Here is a 15,327-nt window from a genome sequence, read left to right as displayed (position 1 = left end):
GCTTTCAATTTATCTTAACACTAGCAAATCTAATGATAAAATGAATAATAAACTAACTAATAAATATAGATAAATAAATAATAATCTCATAACATTTTAATATTTTAATTATTTTAAATTAACAAAATCACATAACTTCTATTTATTTTGTATTAAATTAATAATTGTATTATATTTTTATATTATAACAAAGTATTTAACTTTTTTCAAAGTACCTATTCTGAATATATAAATACTTATAATTACATTTTTTGATATTAGATTAAGCATTAGAAATAATAAAAATTGTTTCAGAATTTATTTGAATAATTTAGATCTGACTGAAGATTTGATGATAATGCTTAATTAATGTGTTTATGATTACTTGTTTAGATATTTACCTTTTGTATCGATGAGATTTGTAATTATTTTAGTATGTAAATGCAATAAGCTGTAGTGTGATATCACATAATTTCACGTTTAGATTTTAAATAAAAAGAATGATGAAAAAAAATAGAAAGTTTTTCATTTGAATTTTTTGTTTTTGTTAATAATATTTAAAATTTTTTGATAGGTAGAATTTCAAGTAAATAAATTCTTATTTAAATAAACTTTTTTCATAAACATTTGTCTTTTATACAAAAATTTGAAATTGTACTTTCTCATTTGATTTTTTGTATTTTGAGTTTAATGATGATAAATACGTAAAAGTTTATTTGTCTGTATGTCTGTCTGACTCTCTATTCTTTTCGTTCGTATACTAGATAAAATCAGTAATTAATATGTCATAGTTTTTAAAAAATTTATTATTGGTTAGTAAAAATGATTGATGCGTACAAAAATATTATTTAATAAAAGAAAATTTATTAAATTATAAAGTAAATAAAATTCATTGTTAACCTTAATCAGGGAAGGAATACCTTTTAAATCAAATTTAATAAATGAAAAGTCTCTAGAAATATTAAAATAAATACAATGATGCTTTAAAAAAAATCATGATAAAAAGCAAATAGTTAGTTAATAATAATTTTTCATGATTCAATAATATAAAAGTCATTCCTTTTTAAAACATATTTGATTCCCTTTTTTGTTACCTATTTTGTATAATTTTTTATTATTAGGGATTAATTAAATTTCTTCAGTAAAAAATTACTTTTCAATTTTTTTCTGATAGCTATTAATTACATTTGAAATAAAATGTAAAATTGATATGTACTTACTATAATAAGATGAGCAGTAAAAAAACTGTTTTATTTAAATCTTGACCAAAAATTTTTTAAATAAGATGCGTCTTTTAAATAAAATCTAATCCTTTTAGTACTTAATTTTCCTAGCTGAGCTAATTAAAAAATTAAATTAATTTAGATACAAACTTTTGTCAATTTTCTTATACATTATACAGAAAGATATTTTTTTTTTTAATTTTTAACTTTAAAAGACAGTGTCTTTCTATTGCTTTTTATCTTAATATATTTAAATGATTTAAATTATTTTATAGGGTTTGGCAAATAAATTTATATAGATAATTCATCATTATTTTTTTCAATGCAAAAGTAAAATATAAGTTAAATAAGGAATAGAAAATTTATTTAAAGTAGAAGAAAATAACAATCATTTATAGGAACTCTAGAGTTTCTTTAATATAATTTTCTTAATATTAATTAATGTGTCTACAAATCTTTTTAATCATAGTAATTATAAAGATATTTATCAATTTTCTTTTAAGAAGAAAATGAAATTTAGTTTTTGTGTATTTTTATAAAATTTCGCTTAGCATTTTTAAATGCTGTAGAAAAAAATGAATAGAATTAAGCTAAAAAATAGATTATTTTAATATTTTACTATAAAAAAAATTTAAACTATTTTATCCTTATGATTGTTGACCAAAAATTTAAAGAGCAGAAAATTTTATCTTTTAAATAAAACTTATCAGAAAAAAAAATTTTTTTCTGCTAAAGAAGATTTTAGAACAAATAAATTAAATTTGATTTAATCAAGTTTGTTTTAATTTAAAAGTGTAAATTAATCAAAAATGAAAAACTATGCAAATTAAAATAAATTTTGATTTTAAATTTTAAAATATCGAACTTGAATGACTAAAAAATGCTAAAATTATTTGGCTTGAAATAAATCAAATGGATTTAATTTTTTTAAATAAAAAAATACATTCAATATATTAATAAATAAATTTAGAATTCTCTGACTTTTATTTTAAAAAACACAGCCTAGACTTGTTTTTTAAAAATTATCATTAAAGAATTCGTTAATACTAAAAATGACATTTAGTTTACTATTTGAACCAAATAATAAGAAAATAAATCAATTCTCGGAATGTGAATGCTAGAATGAATCTTATTATGTTTACATTATTTAATTAGATTTATAACTGTATTATTAATTTCTTTTATAAACAGTTTCGCAAATAGCTTCTTTCTCTTCTGTTTCTTACTCTATTGCAACTCCATTAGCTTTTGAATTTATGAAATCTATTAATGGGTCGATATACTACTCAACTTGTGTATTAGAGTGGGTACCAGTGTCGTATACAAGTCCACTCCTGCAGTTTTTCAGGATGTTTTGCTCTCCTCTACCAATTTATGATATGCCTTTTAATTAATTTTAGAAACCTTTTATTAGCTATCGTATTGTCTGGTTTTATGATTTTTAATGTAAACTCTCAAGATTTTTCATCACTTCTTTTTTCTTCTAGCTTTTTTCGTCTTCTTATGTATTTAAATTCTGTTCGAATTTTTCTAAAGGACTATTTGTCTCTTAATTATCTATCAAACTCCTGGCGCTTTAATTCAATTCAGTTATACAATATACCATTTTTACTATACTCTTCTTTATAAAATAAGAAAATATTATTGCCAAGATAATGAAGAAACCAAAAGAAACAAAGCTGGAAATCATCAAATTTTTAAAATTTTAGTCATTTTAGATTGTTATTTAACTTTGGATTTCACTTTTTGGCACTATAATCAGATTAATCATCCCATGAGAATCGTAATAACTATTAGTATTTACATTACTTGCTATAATAATTTCTTAATTTTAAAGAGTAGTTGCTTCTAAAATACTATACTAATTTTATCCTTGATAACTCTTAGCTGATTACTAAATTCTTTGCCAATCAGAAGAACTTAGAAGTAGATTAATATTAACATCACCTTGAATTTACTAATTTCCATTGTTTGTAATTTAATTCATAAATTATTGTGGCTAATTTATTGGATTACCTTAGTAGTCAACCATCATAAAATATCCTATCAATTTTTTGATTTAATAAAAATTAACATTAATATATAATGTGAATTTCTAAAAGTCATTTTAACTTTAAGAACAAAAATATTTATTATATAGAACTCTCATTTTAGTTTAAATTAATAAAAAGCAAGGTATTAATTAATATTGTTAGCAGTTTTTTGAAACGAAAATAAAATCTGCTCTATAAACATATTAATATTATGAAGAATTAAAGGTTGTATGCAAGCATATGATAAAAATTATTTTAAAAAAGATTGAAATAAAAATTAGTCAAATATGCTGATCAATGTAAGAGTGACAAAATGCAACAGATAAAAATCATTCAATACAAAGTATTTTCAGCAGGCACGATTTAAAAATTTACTCTTTGTATAAATCATACATTTTGGTAAGAAAAACGGAGTAAACTTTTATAATTTAAATACAGATTAGATCTAAACCAAAAAATTTATTAAATATATTATTATATTTTTTTGAAAAGGAAAGTTAATTAAAAAATACTTTTTGAGAAAGAAATTCAATTAATTAAAATATTTATTTACCTGTTTAATAAAAATTCAAATTTTCAAACAAATGCTAGAAGTTACTCAAAACAATATCAATGCTAGCAACTCCCAAAAATTGTCCTTTTCCAACCTCGTATCTTTTTTGAACATCTTATTCGTTTGGTATTAAAATTGGCTTTGAAACTGTTATGACCGTATTACCTGTGACAGCGTCTTTATAAGGAGTTGTTAATACTCTGTACACTTTATTATTGCTAGCTTATAAGTGCAAATTTTTTGTATTTTCATACCATGGGCGCTCATACATATTATATTTGTCTAAGCCAGCTAAATAAAGTCCAGGATACATAACAATAGTCATTTACTATTCAATTCCAAAATAAATATTTTATACTTAAGTCGTTATGTAATCAAAAAATTGTTCCTCTAAAATGTAATTCAAAACATCAAAGCTATCGATTATCTTCTAAGTAGGGAATACTCCCTAGTAGATATCTTTCAAATTTTATGGGACTGCATTTATATCGTATTAATACCAATCCATGCACTCCAAGCTTATTTTCCCAAATTACAAAGTAGTCTATAAAATATATTTAAAAAATATTTTAAGTAGAATTGTTATAATATATTAATGATAATTATTTTTCCTTCTAAATAAATTCTGAAATATCTATAAAATATAAAAAATATTTTAGCTTTTAATTGTAATAATTATAAATTTATATTTTAGGGGTTTGATAATTGCTAGTAAATATTAAAACTGTTTGAGATTTTAATATTTAAAAACATTTATTTGAAAGTTTATTATTACTCCTTAATAAATAGAGCATTGAGATGATGGATCTGTCCTGTAATGCATCTTACCAGGTCCATTCAAAGGAAAAGCACTTATCGTATTGTAGTCTATAAGTTTATTAGTAACTTACATTTTTGTTAAAAAGATATCACTTAAGTAAGAAACTATGTATTCATAACCTGCAAATATTTCTTCAGTTTAATTAGAGTATTGCATAATTGAATTTCCAAGTATCTCATTTGCTTGAATAGATTAAGTAAGAGTAAATAAATTAATTATATAGATAGATAGATAAATAGATATTCAAATTTTAAGTAGAAAAATGTTGGTTGAAAAGGCTCAAAAAATCCAAATCCAAAAGTAAAATATTTTAATATGTTAAATTAATTAATTACCTTGGTCAAGAATAATATTTTAAATAACGCTCTTATTGCTAAGATTAAAATATGCTGATGTTATAGAGCCGGATATAAAAAGAATCAGCGAAAAAATAATGATTAGATACGTTACCATCAACTTAAGTTGATCTTCAATTTTACCATCATCGCCTACTTTCCAAATAATCAACCTCCGAAAAATATTTTTGTTATTTTTGTTCCATTTCTCTTGATATTCTTCAAATATTCCTTTTTTCTTTTCTTACTTTTCTCCAAATTAACTTTCTTTGCGTGTATCAGATTTAGATTCACTTTCATTAAAATCAACATTACATTTTATTGGTGAGTTTTTTGTAAGAACATTTTTCAACATATTTTTTTGTTCATCAAATTTTTCTAGTTAGAAATTAAATTTTTTATCATCGCCTTTGAAAAAATTTTCTGTATTTTAGGTTTATGTTTATTGGTAGCTTTATCTGTCTGTATACTTTGTATAATCTTCCATTTATATTGATCTTTTTTTACTAAAAAGTAGATTTATTAAATATATGCCAAAAAGATCTATCTAATTTATTAAAAAACATATACAAATTATTAAAAATTAATGATTCTAATTTAAGATTCCTCAAGCTACTAACTAAATAGATTAATGCTATTAAAGATTATCATATTTTACTCGTTCACTGCTCTAAAACAATTTTATACAAGAAGACTTTCATTTTTTGATAATAAAATCATGAAGAAAGGTAAAATATAAATTATGCATTGATTTAAATTTTATATTAATATATATATATAATTAAAATTAGTACTATCATTAATATAAGTCAAGAGAATTAAAAGTAGAGCTAAAATCAAATTCTAAAAGTAGAATTAACAGTTAAAAATAAAATAAAATAAATTAAATTAAGAGCAGAGAATAAATTTCTGTTACAAAAATGTTGCTTTAAACTTAATTGACTCAAATAAAGAAAGAATAAATAATAAAATATTTGTAATATGAATACTTCAATTTATTAAAAGCATTAAAAATTAAGCAAAAGAAATAATATAATTGTTGTATTCATAATTAATAACTATAAACAAAATTATTTTTAATATATTTATTTCTTTCTTACATATTTAATTTGTCGAAAAAAACCTTGTTATTGAAACGAAGATAAAATAAACAAAAATATATGCTAGATATTAAAAAATATTATGAAATAAAAAAACTGTTAAATAATTAAACGTTAGAAATGTGAACATTTTTATATTTAAAAGTTAAAAAAAGAAATGTAAAAATTGTTGTTTAATTAATTTATTACTATATGCAAATTATTTTGAATATTTATCTTAGTTCTTTATAAATTTAAATTGCAATGTTTATCATTTGTTGCTTCAAATCTAATTTGTGGAAATCTACTTTATTATTAAAATTTAAAAATACAAAAATAAATTTATTTCATAAATTAAAAAAACATTATCTTATTTTATTTAAAATTTAAATATAATTTTAGTAATCTAATTTTTTTTAATTTGAAAAGATTTTTTTTAAAGAATGATTCATGACTTTTTAATCATTTTAAATATTCCTATTAGTAATAAATTGGTTAAAATAAGTAATTAATAAATGAATATAAGACGATTTTAGAATTTATCAAAGAAAATATCTAAATGATTAAAAATGCTGAATTTTATTTAAGAATAGAAACTGTTAATAAATATTTAAAAATGTTTTGAATTTTCAATACATACAAAAAATATGATGAAAATAAATATTTAGTTAGTTAGTTAGTAATTAATAAAGTTTTAAATTGTTTGATTACCATTTTATTTTTCATTTTTATAATAAATACTTGTTATATTCTTTCATTTTATTCATTAAAGATAAATAATTAGTTACTCAATTGATTAATTATTTAGAAAGTTCATTCATTAGTTTGTTATTTAGTTACTTAGTTTGTTTGTTTGTTAACTAGCAAGAAAGATAGCTAGTTTGTTTAGATTATTAGTAATATTTTTTGAGTAGAAAATAGAAACATTAATCATTAATGAACATCATCTCTTGAATTTTCATCAATATTTATATCGCTGCAGTTAAGAATTTCATTACCATGTTAGCTTTCGCCTGCCAATTTTTCATTTTAGCGTAGACTTAGGGGTTTTCCTATGTTATTAGACTTGTATAGTTTGCTTTTAAAAAGATTTGATTTACTGACGCCACTTATATCTGATAGGGGAGAGCCTATAGTTTGATTTGCTGCACTCATAAAATTAAGAAGCTCTCCATTTGTATCATTAGGATTATCAGAAAAAATTGGTGCCATTTCACTCTCTTTTTTTTTAAGCTAAGTTTAATTAATGTGGCTTTGGAGAGTTTTTACAGGAATTTAGTTTACACAAAGAGGATTGGTATGCTAGTAATTAATTGAGTCTGTTTCCATTTTTTCCTTTTTACTGTCAAGGTAGTTTAATAATGGATCTATGTATTAGGCCAAATTAGTTCCGCAGTATTCTGCTGATTCATATTTTAGCACATTCTTGCCATTTTTAAGGATGTTTTAACCTCCTTTTCCTAGTTTTGAAATACCTTTAAGCTGGTTTTCAAATCCTTTGACTAACTCTTTAATTGTTTCACTTTCTGCTTTCTGCTGAATTTCATTCAGCTTTTGCATAACTTCCTTCTTGGAATTTGTACTTGAGTCGCTATTTTAACCTGAAAGCTTAAGGGCACTCTAATTTAACTCTGTGATAGCAGAAACCATTTGGATAATTTTCTTTTTGACATAAATTGTACAAATTATTGTCGCAATTAAAAAACCACCAAAAGATATTAAGCTAGAAAGTAAGATTCTTTTTAAATTTTCTGAGTTTTACGAGTCGATTGCCCCATAAACTTCACTGCTAGGAATTATAAACATAATAACTATGCTTTAGCCCTAATAAAAATTGTCACTATTAACGCTGCTAGCTATAACAATGTCTAATCCTTAAATGCTGGTAGTTTATTGTAAAACTTACTCTTTACTTGTTTTAATACTATTCCATACATCTTGTTTAATCAGTTGAGTAATTGAAAGAGACTCATAAACTTTTCCTTACATTTATATTTAGATAATAAATTAAGCTGGCTCATTTAAAAGTTAACCTTCATTACTAACAATAGCCAAATATCCCGTTTCATAAAATGTAATATCCTAAAAGAGCTCTTAGAATTAACTAAGTTTTATATCTACGTTTGCAACTCCCATAAAAAGTCCTTTACCCTAAAGATATCTCTTAGTTGGGTCTGAAGGACTTGGAGCAAGAATTGCTTTTGAAATAGTCACCACACGATCTCCAGAAACAGCATCATAATAAGGCGTAGAAATGACTCTGTAAGTAGAGTTGTCAGCCTAATTTAAGTGATATCTATAAAATAAAATATAATAAATTACTTAATTGATATTTAAAGTAAATTTCTTATATAAATTTTCATTTAATTATTTATGTCTCATTCATTTTCTATAATAGTGTAAATCCTCATAAATTCTCACCAGCAAACATAAATTTTCCCCATATTTTCTGAATGTATCACGATTTAGAAATATAAGAGTTTAGAGGAGGGCTTGGTGAGAATTAATGAGGGTTTACAGTAATTAAAAAAAACTGCAAAACTTTTAATCTCTACAATTTTTGCTATATTTATTTTTGCCTTAAATAAATGAAAATATTATGGTAATTTTGAAATTATGTTTTGTATAAGTCATGTAACAGCTAGCCTTTTGCTGTTTCTATTTATTTCTATATATAAATTTTGTGTTGATAAACAAATTTAGAGACAGACTCAAGCTTGTTAGTAATTTATTAAAAATGCTAAAATAACCTAATAAAATTTGATATTTATAATTAATTAAAAAATTAATTACTATTTTGTGACATTATACCATGGTCTTTCAATCATTGTGAAATTACTTTCTATGTAATTGAGGAGAAGCCCTGGATAGATAAACATTTATTATCTAGCTTCAAATCCAAAGTAGATTTTGTAAATCTTAGTTACAAAAACGTCAAACAGCTAACTTTCTAAAATGTAATTCAAAATGTCTATTGCTTAAACTAAAGTGTCAGAAGATATAACATTTTGATAAACAAATTCATTAACTGTAGGTACAGTATTTGGCTAAAAGTTATACCAATCGATGCACTTCAAGCTCACTGGATTTATATCAAATTGAACAGGCTTTTGATATAAATAGAAAGATATTAAAATAAAAAATTAAAGAAGCATTTAACTTAGGTTTAAATGTATTAATATTTTTTAAGTTAATATTAGGTTGATTATTTATTTTACTTAACTTTAAATTTATAATTTTAGAAATTATTCATTCATTAATAATCTCTTTACATTTTTTTTAATTTGAAAAATTCGAGCAAATAAACAAATAAAGAAATGTAACATTGTAACATATTATTTATTTATTTATTTATTTATTTATCTATTTTATTTTTCAAAAATAAATATGTCGATTTCTTTCAATTTTATTGAATTTAAAAAAGTTTTATTTAAAATTTCTTAATATTTTTTAGTTAAGTTTGAGAATTTAAATAAATAAATTATTAGTTACTCCTGTATAGATGTCGCACATCGAAGTATTAGTATCTCCTTTTTAATGCATTCTTTTGGGTCCTTTGTAAGGAAACTGCCTTATCTAGTTAAAATCATAAATTTTGTAGCTGATTTCAAGCTTTGATAGAATAATATCATTCAGGTAGTTAAGTACAAACTCATAGCCTTTGAAAATATATTCTGTGGAGTTTTGATATTAGCTTAAACCATTTTGGAGAATTGTTTGTGCTTTTTAATACATTAAAAAAAATAGTTTAATTACATTCATGCATATATTTTATTAAAAATTAAAAATTTTATTGCTTTTTTTTAGCATTTTATGAATATTTTCCTCTTAAAGAAACAAAATAAATTAGTTTTTAATTCTTTATTTTTTGAATTCTCTCTTTGTAAAAATATTTAAAAGCAAAAAATGAAATAATTCATCATATGTATAAACTAATTTTGCTAAATATTTACAGAAGGATCAAACTAAATTGATTTTTCAAAAAAATTATTGATGGTTTTTTAAATTTGAGATATGATTTTAGCAATAAAAGTTAGTAAAATTTACCTTAGTTTTCAATAGAGTATTTTATATTTTACTTGTTAGTTTGGTGGAAGTAATAAGTGGTTGCAAATCCACAAATAACTAAAATGAATATAAATATTATGGAGAGATAAGTAATCATCAATTTAAGCTGATCTTCGATTTTACCATCATCTCCTACCTTCCATGTTATCAGATAACGGAATATTTTTTTATTGTTTTTCTCCCATCTTTCTTAATACTCCTCAAAAATGCCTTTCCTTTTGACTTCATTGTTATCATTATTATTCATCTCAGTTGTAGGTAAATTTTTGCTTTCGTCTTCGTTATTCTTTTTTTAGATGTGAGATCTCATCTAAATATTTTATGAAGTGATTAGTTAACTTGAAAACGACTGGTCCTTCACCGACTATTGCATTCTACCTTCAGTAATTCTCTTTGTGATGTTCTTTTTTAACTGATTATTAGCTGCAGATAATTTAAATTTACTATCCTTGTTATTTTCAGGGCTCTAGTAATGGTTTTATCCAGCTGAAATCTCTGAATTAGAATGCGAAGTAATGTCCTTATTATCGTTAAGCATTTTTAATATAATCTCAGCTTATTTTAATCTCTACTTTGTCCTTCACTTTGGTGAATTATAATTTTCTCTAACCTATATTCCTGTGTTTCTAGTAGTAGTATTATTTGCTTTTAATAACTAATAAATTAATTAATTTGTTTTTTTGCTTGTTTTTTTGTTAGTTAGTTAGTTAATTTATAATTTATCAAAATGTTTGATTCCTTTATTTACACTTGATTTTTGTTCAATCTGTCTGTCTATTTATTTACAATTTCCTGAATTCAACCAACTGCTTAGTTAGCTGTTTGCTGCATTAGCTGAGAGTATTAAAGCTTATTCATTTAAAATATGGTACAGTAATTAATATTTTTTATAATTATTACTAAATTATTAGCTAAATGTTTATAAATTAATTTGTTAACTTTTTATGTTTAATATTTTACTTTCAGTTCTTTTATAATAAATAAATAAATAATTCATTTAAATGGATCCATTTTTTATCAATATTCAAATCCTTAAAGTAAGATAAAAAGTATAAATTTATTATATTTATTTATTATTACTTTCAACTCAACAAATACTTTATTCGCGATTATTTTTTCATTTTCTAACAAAAAAACCTTACAATTTTATATTATAAATTTTTAAATAAGCATTTATTTTTGGAGCTATTACTATTTATCTACTCTTTCTCTTTATAAATTAGTTAACTCATCTGCTTTGTATTTTATTTTTATGTAACAAAAATTTATTTTTTATTGCTGATTTGTTTATGCATATAAAGTAGCTTGTTAATCAATTTAATTCAATAGTTAGTCATTAATCAAAAAATTACAATTTATAAATAAATACTTTTAATTTTAATTTTATTTTTCCTTGTTTTTATTGAAGTTTTTTTATGGTTATACATGAGTTAATTAATATATGCCGCAATTTATTTTCCATTTTCCAATACTAAAAAAAATAGATTTAGATTCTAAAGTTAAAATTTACAGTTAATAAAAATAGTTTTTTAGCTTAAATTTTCATATTATATCTGATTTTTGAAATTCACATTATATTCAACAACAAAAAAATAATAAGTAATTTAATTTATTACTGAAAGGACTTTTGTTATGTTTTTAATTTGATTTATTCAATTTAAATAAAATTTTTTACTTTTTTTCTTTAATTTTTCGGAAATTACTATTATTGTCAATTTATTTCTTTAGAAAAATATTAAACAAAGCAAAAAAATAAATAAATAAAATATTTTTTTAATGAATTTCGTGTTTAATAAGTAATTTTATTTTAAAAATGGAATAGATAGATAGCTAATTAAATTGATAAAATAATACAAAGATTAATAAGAATAAATGTGATAGTTATTCATAATTTCATCCTTAATAATTTATTATTGTCCTAAGTAGTCTTTTTGTTTTATAAAGTTTAGTTACTAGTTTTTGTTTTGAAACTTTGTTAATATCCCTATATCTTTATTTGAAATTCAATTTTTTTTAAAGTATAAAATCATATTTTGAATTCAAATGTGGTAAAAAGTAAAAAATAAATTAATTAATAAAAATTATTTTTTTTTAATTCAATTTAATTGTTTTTAATTTATTTTTCTTCTAAAAAAATTATTCAAAATAACTATTTAAAATTACGATAAACTGAGAGTTAAAATATGGAGATGTTCGCATTTCATCAAAGAAGATCCTAAATTATAAAGACAATTTATACCTAAAACAGATGGTCCTTCAATATGCTAAACCTCTCTATTATTTTTTATTTAAATTAATACATATTTTTAAAATTGATTCTCAATCGTTTGAAAAAATAATTTAAATATTTTTAAATAAATAAATAAATAAATAACATTTACTTGAGTTAAAGTGTTAAATTTTGTAATTGAATACAATCAGCTAAATGCAAACCTAGATCTAAAACACCTTAATGACTAACTAAGTTTTATCTAGAGATATAAATATGTTACTGAATATCTGGTAATTAAGATAATTATTAAATTTAATAAATCTTTAGTAAAAATATATTATTTGAGCAGTTAATAAAGTTTGTAAACATTTAATAAAATATAAAATTAATAAAAAAATATTTTTAAGGAAACTATAATTAATTAATTTTATTGCTTTATTTTAAATTAATATTAATTATCTAAATTAAATTAATAAATTTTACTAAATTCCGAGTGTTAAATCTAAGAGATTTTTGCAGTTTGCTAAGCCAGTACATAAACTTTTTATACCTCTGTCACCTATTTGATTTTAACTTTATAAAAGAAAATTACTTATTTTTTATTCAAATATCACCATAAAAATAACAATAATTATTAAATATGTTTATTTTTTGTTACACAGGAAAAGTAAACAAGAGATAATTAAAATCCACTTTAATAAAATTATTTTAGCAAAATACTTTGCTTCAAACAATTCTTTTTAGTTTCTGATTTGATATTAAAGATTATTTGGTAGTATAAAGCATTTTTTTTTAGACTAATATAAATTAATCACTATTTTTTATACTTTTTAAAAATTATAGTACATAATTTAATTTAAAAATGGAGCAAATAGATAGATAAAAATATATTAAATTTGTGATACTGAAAATAATTTAATTGGTAAATTTTTTCATTTTAATTTGAATTATATTAATAATTAATAATAAACCATTTTTACCTAAGAGAGAGCTTTAATTTTTATAATTTAGTAAGATTTGCAAAAGTAGTACCTAAATCAGTAGCTCCACTTAGACGTATTTCATTTTAACTTAAACAAATAATAATAATAATAAATTTTGTTCAAGAAAAAAAAAATTTAATATAAAAAACAAATTGAAATTAGTTAAATTCAAATCAAATAAATTATTTAAAATTCTTTATTATTTTTTGCTTGTGAATTTTTATAATAATAAAAAAATTTATTTAACATAAATAAAAACATTTCTACTCAAGATTGATAGTCAAATCAGAAAGATTGCTACAACTAACTAAACCAAAACATAAATTAGTTGTACCCTCATTACCTATTTAGTTTAACCTAAAGATAGTTAAGAAATAATTTTAATTGTTGGTTGTCTCAAATTTATTCGATAAGTAAAAATAAATTAGTTTTTTCTGAGCAAATATTAAATTTGATTTTTTTTAACTAATATTTTTGATTAAATAAGATTTTTTTCAATTAATTAATAAATAAAAATTTACTAAAGGCAGAGAGTCAAAGTTTATAGATTAGAATATTATCCTAAAGCAAAACCTAAACTTAATGCGCCCTCCTCCCCAATTTTATTACCTCTTTTATTATTTATTGATGAAATATTTATAAAAATAAAAATTCTTCAAATAATCCTCATAAAAGTTTAACTTAAAGGAAATAAGAATCAAATTATAAAATAAATCTATTATTTAAAGTTCAGATTTAAAAATGAATAAAAACATCCTCATTTGTAGATAAAAATTATAAAAACTGATATTTAAATAAGCTATTAAAAATGCATTTTATTACCTTAAATCCAGTGTTAAATTGGTTAAATTTATTGAATTAAACAAAGCACTATCTAAGCCTGTTAGATTTTACTCTCCAATTTTATTGTACCTTTAGTTAATTTTAGTTAAAATTTTTTATATTCTATAATTCAAGTAAGCCTTATTATTTTTTAAGATAAATAAACTAACCCAAGATCTAATGCCAAAGTTAAGAGATTGATGCAGCTTGACAATGAAGCTGCTAAGTCAGAAATATCTTGAGGTCTTAATTTATTAAATCTTTCAATAAAAATATAAATTTTAGTAAAATTGTTTTAATAAATTTGAATTAATTATTTTATTAAAAAAAATTATTTAGAATTAAAAAATAAATTATTTATTTATTTATTAATATATTTCTACCTAAGGTCAAGAGTCATATTTTAAAGATTAATGCATTTGTTATAGCATTATTCAAATCTTAAATGTTACTATTATCGATCTGGAACTCACTTTTAGTTTGATTAATTAAAAATAAATTAACTTAAATTTTGAATTTGATTAAAATGAATGTTTTGAAATAAAAAAAGTATTTATCAAATAAAATAAATGCTTACCCAAGGTATACTTCCAGATAAGAGTAAGATGATAGATTAGAATTTAAAAACTTTGTTTATTATAAAAACTAAATTTAATTAAATTTAAGAAATTAATCATAAATTACATCTTTCAATTTATAAAAATTCTTTTTCTATTATAGCATTATTTTATTTTTTAGAAAAATTTATAAAACTTTATTTACTTTCTTTTTTTCTAAATATCAAAAATTCTTTTTTTTACATCATTATAATAAAAATAATACATTAATTTAAAATACTTTAAATTCTCATTCCCCCATCTTTGAAGCCTAATTTGAGACAGGCCTAAAATTTTTTACATTTTATTATTTTGAGTAGTAATCCATCCATCCATCCACCTTTCTCACAAAAATAAATATTTTTTAATAAAACTTTTAAAATTTAAATTATTTATTTTGTTTGTGTTTGTTTGTTTGTAAATTTAATTTGTTTTTGGTATTTTATGTTTGTATCTTAAATTGTGAAATATCAATTTTAAAATAAAATCTAAATTTTACAAAGTATATTACCAAGAAATAAAAAGAAAAACGAATAATTAATATTAAGGGCATTTTTATATTTTTATTATAAATTAAGGCAAAAATCATTAACTCTCAAAATGTGATATAAATTGAAACAGTAA

At 21.0% G+C, this 15,327-nt stretch overlaps 3 protein-coding genes across 3 annotated transcripts; all 3 read right to left on the bottom strand. All coding sequences in view use genetic code 6, as the record gives it.

The window, feature by feature from the left end:
• Positions 1-2,298: 2,298 nt before the first annotated feature.
• Positions 2,299-5,430, bottom strand: TTHERM_00197910 (cache domain protein; the record flags this gene model as incomplete). Its single annotated transcript, XM_001006972.2, has 4 exons — positions 2,299-3,245; positions 3,789-4,332; positions 4,564-4,790; positions 4,944-5,430. The coding sequence occupies 4 exons, from the start codon at positions 5,428-5,430 to the stop codon at positions 2,299-2,301; spliced, it is 2,205 nt and encodes a 734-aa protein (XP_001006972.2).
• Positions 5,431-6,952: 1,522 nt separating this feature from the next.
• Positions 6,953-10,628, bottom strand: TTHERM_00197900 (cache domain protein; the record flags this gene model as incomplete). Its single annotated transcript, XM_001006971.3, has 4 exons — positions 6,953-8,318; positions 8,816-9,129; positions 9,515-9,744; positions 10,070-10,628. 4 exons carry the CDS (start codon positions 10,626-10,628, stop codon positions 6,953-6,955), a joined length of 2,469 nt encoding a protein of 822 aa, XP_001006971.1.
• A 1,355-nt stretch (positions 10,629-11,983) lies between these two features.
• On the bottom strand, positions 11,984-14,507 carry TTHERM_000197899 (kinase domain protein; the record flags this gene model as incomplete). Its single annotated transcript, XM_012795335.1, has 10 exons — positions 11,984-12,080; positions 12,254-12,364; positions 12,472-12,561; positions 12,786-12,875; positions 13,283-13,372; positions 13,553-13,642; positions 13,807-13,896; positions 14,108-14,197; positions 14,278-14,367; positions 14,491-14,507. 10 exons carry the CDS (start codon positions 14,505-14,507, stop codon positions 11,984-11,986), a joined length of 855 nt encoding a protein of 284 aa, XP_012650789.1.
• Between the last annotated feature and the right edge of the window lie 820 nt (positions 14,508-15,327).

The sequence above is a fragment of the Tetrahymena thermophila genome (assembly GCF_000189635.1).
Source record: "Tetrahymena thermophila SB210 genomic scaffold scf_8254815, whole genome shotgun sequence".
NCBI lineage: Eukaryota > Ciliophora > Oligohymenophorea > Hymenostomatida > Tetrahymenidae > Tetrahymena > Tetrahymena thermophila.
Note: the sequence above shows the minus strand (reverse complement) of the source record. Positions and strands in the feature narration are given on the sequence as shown.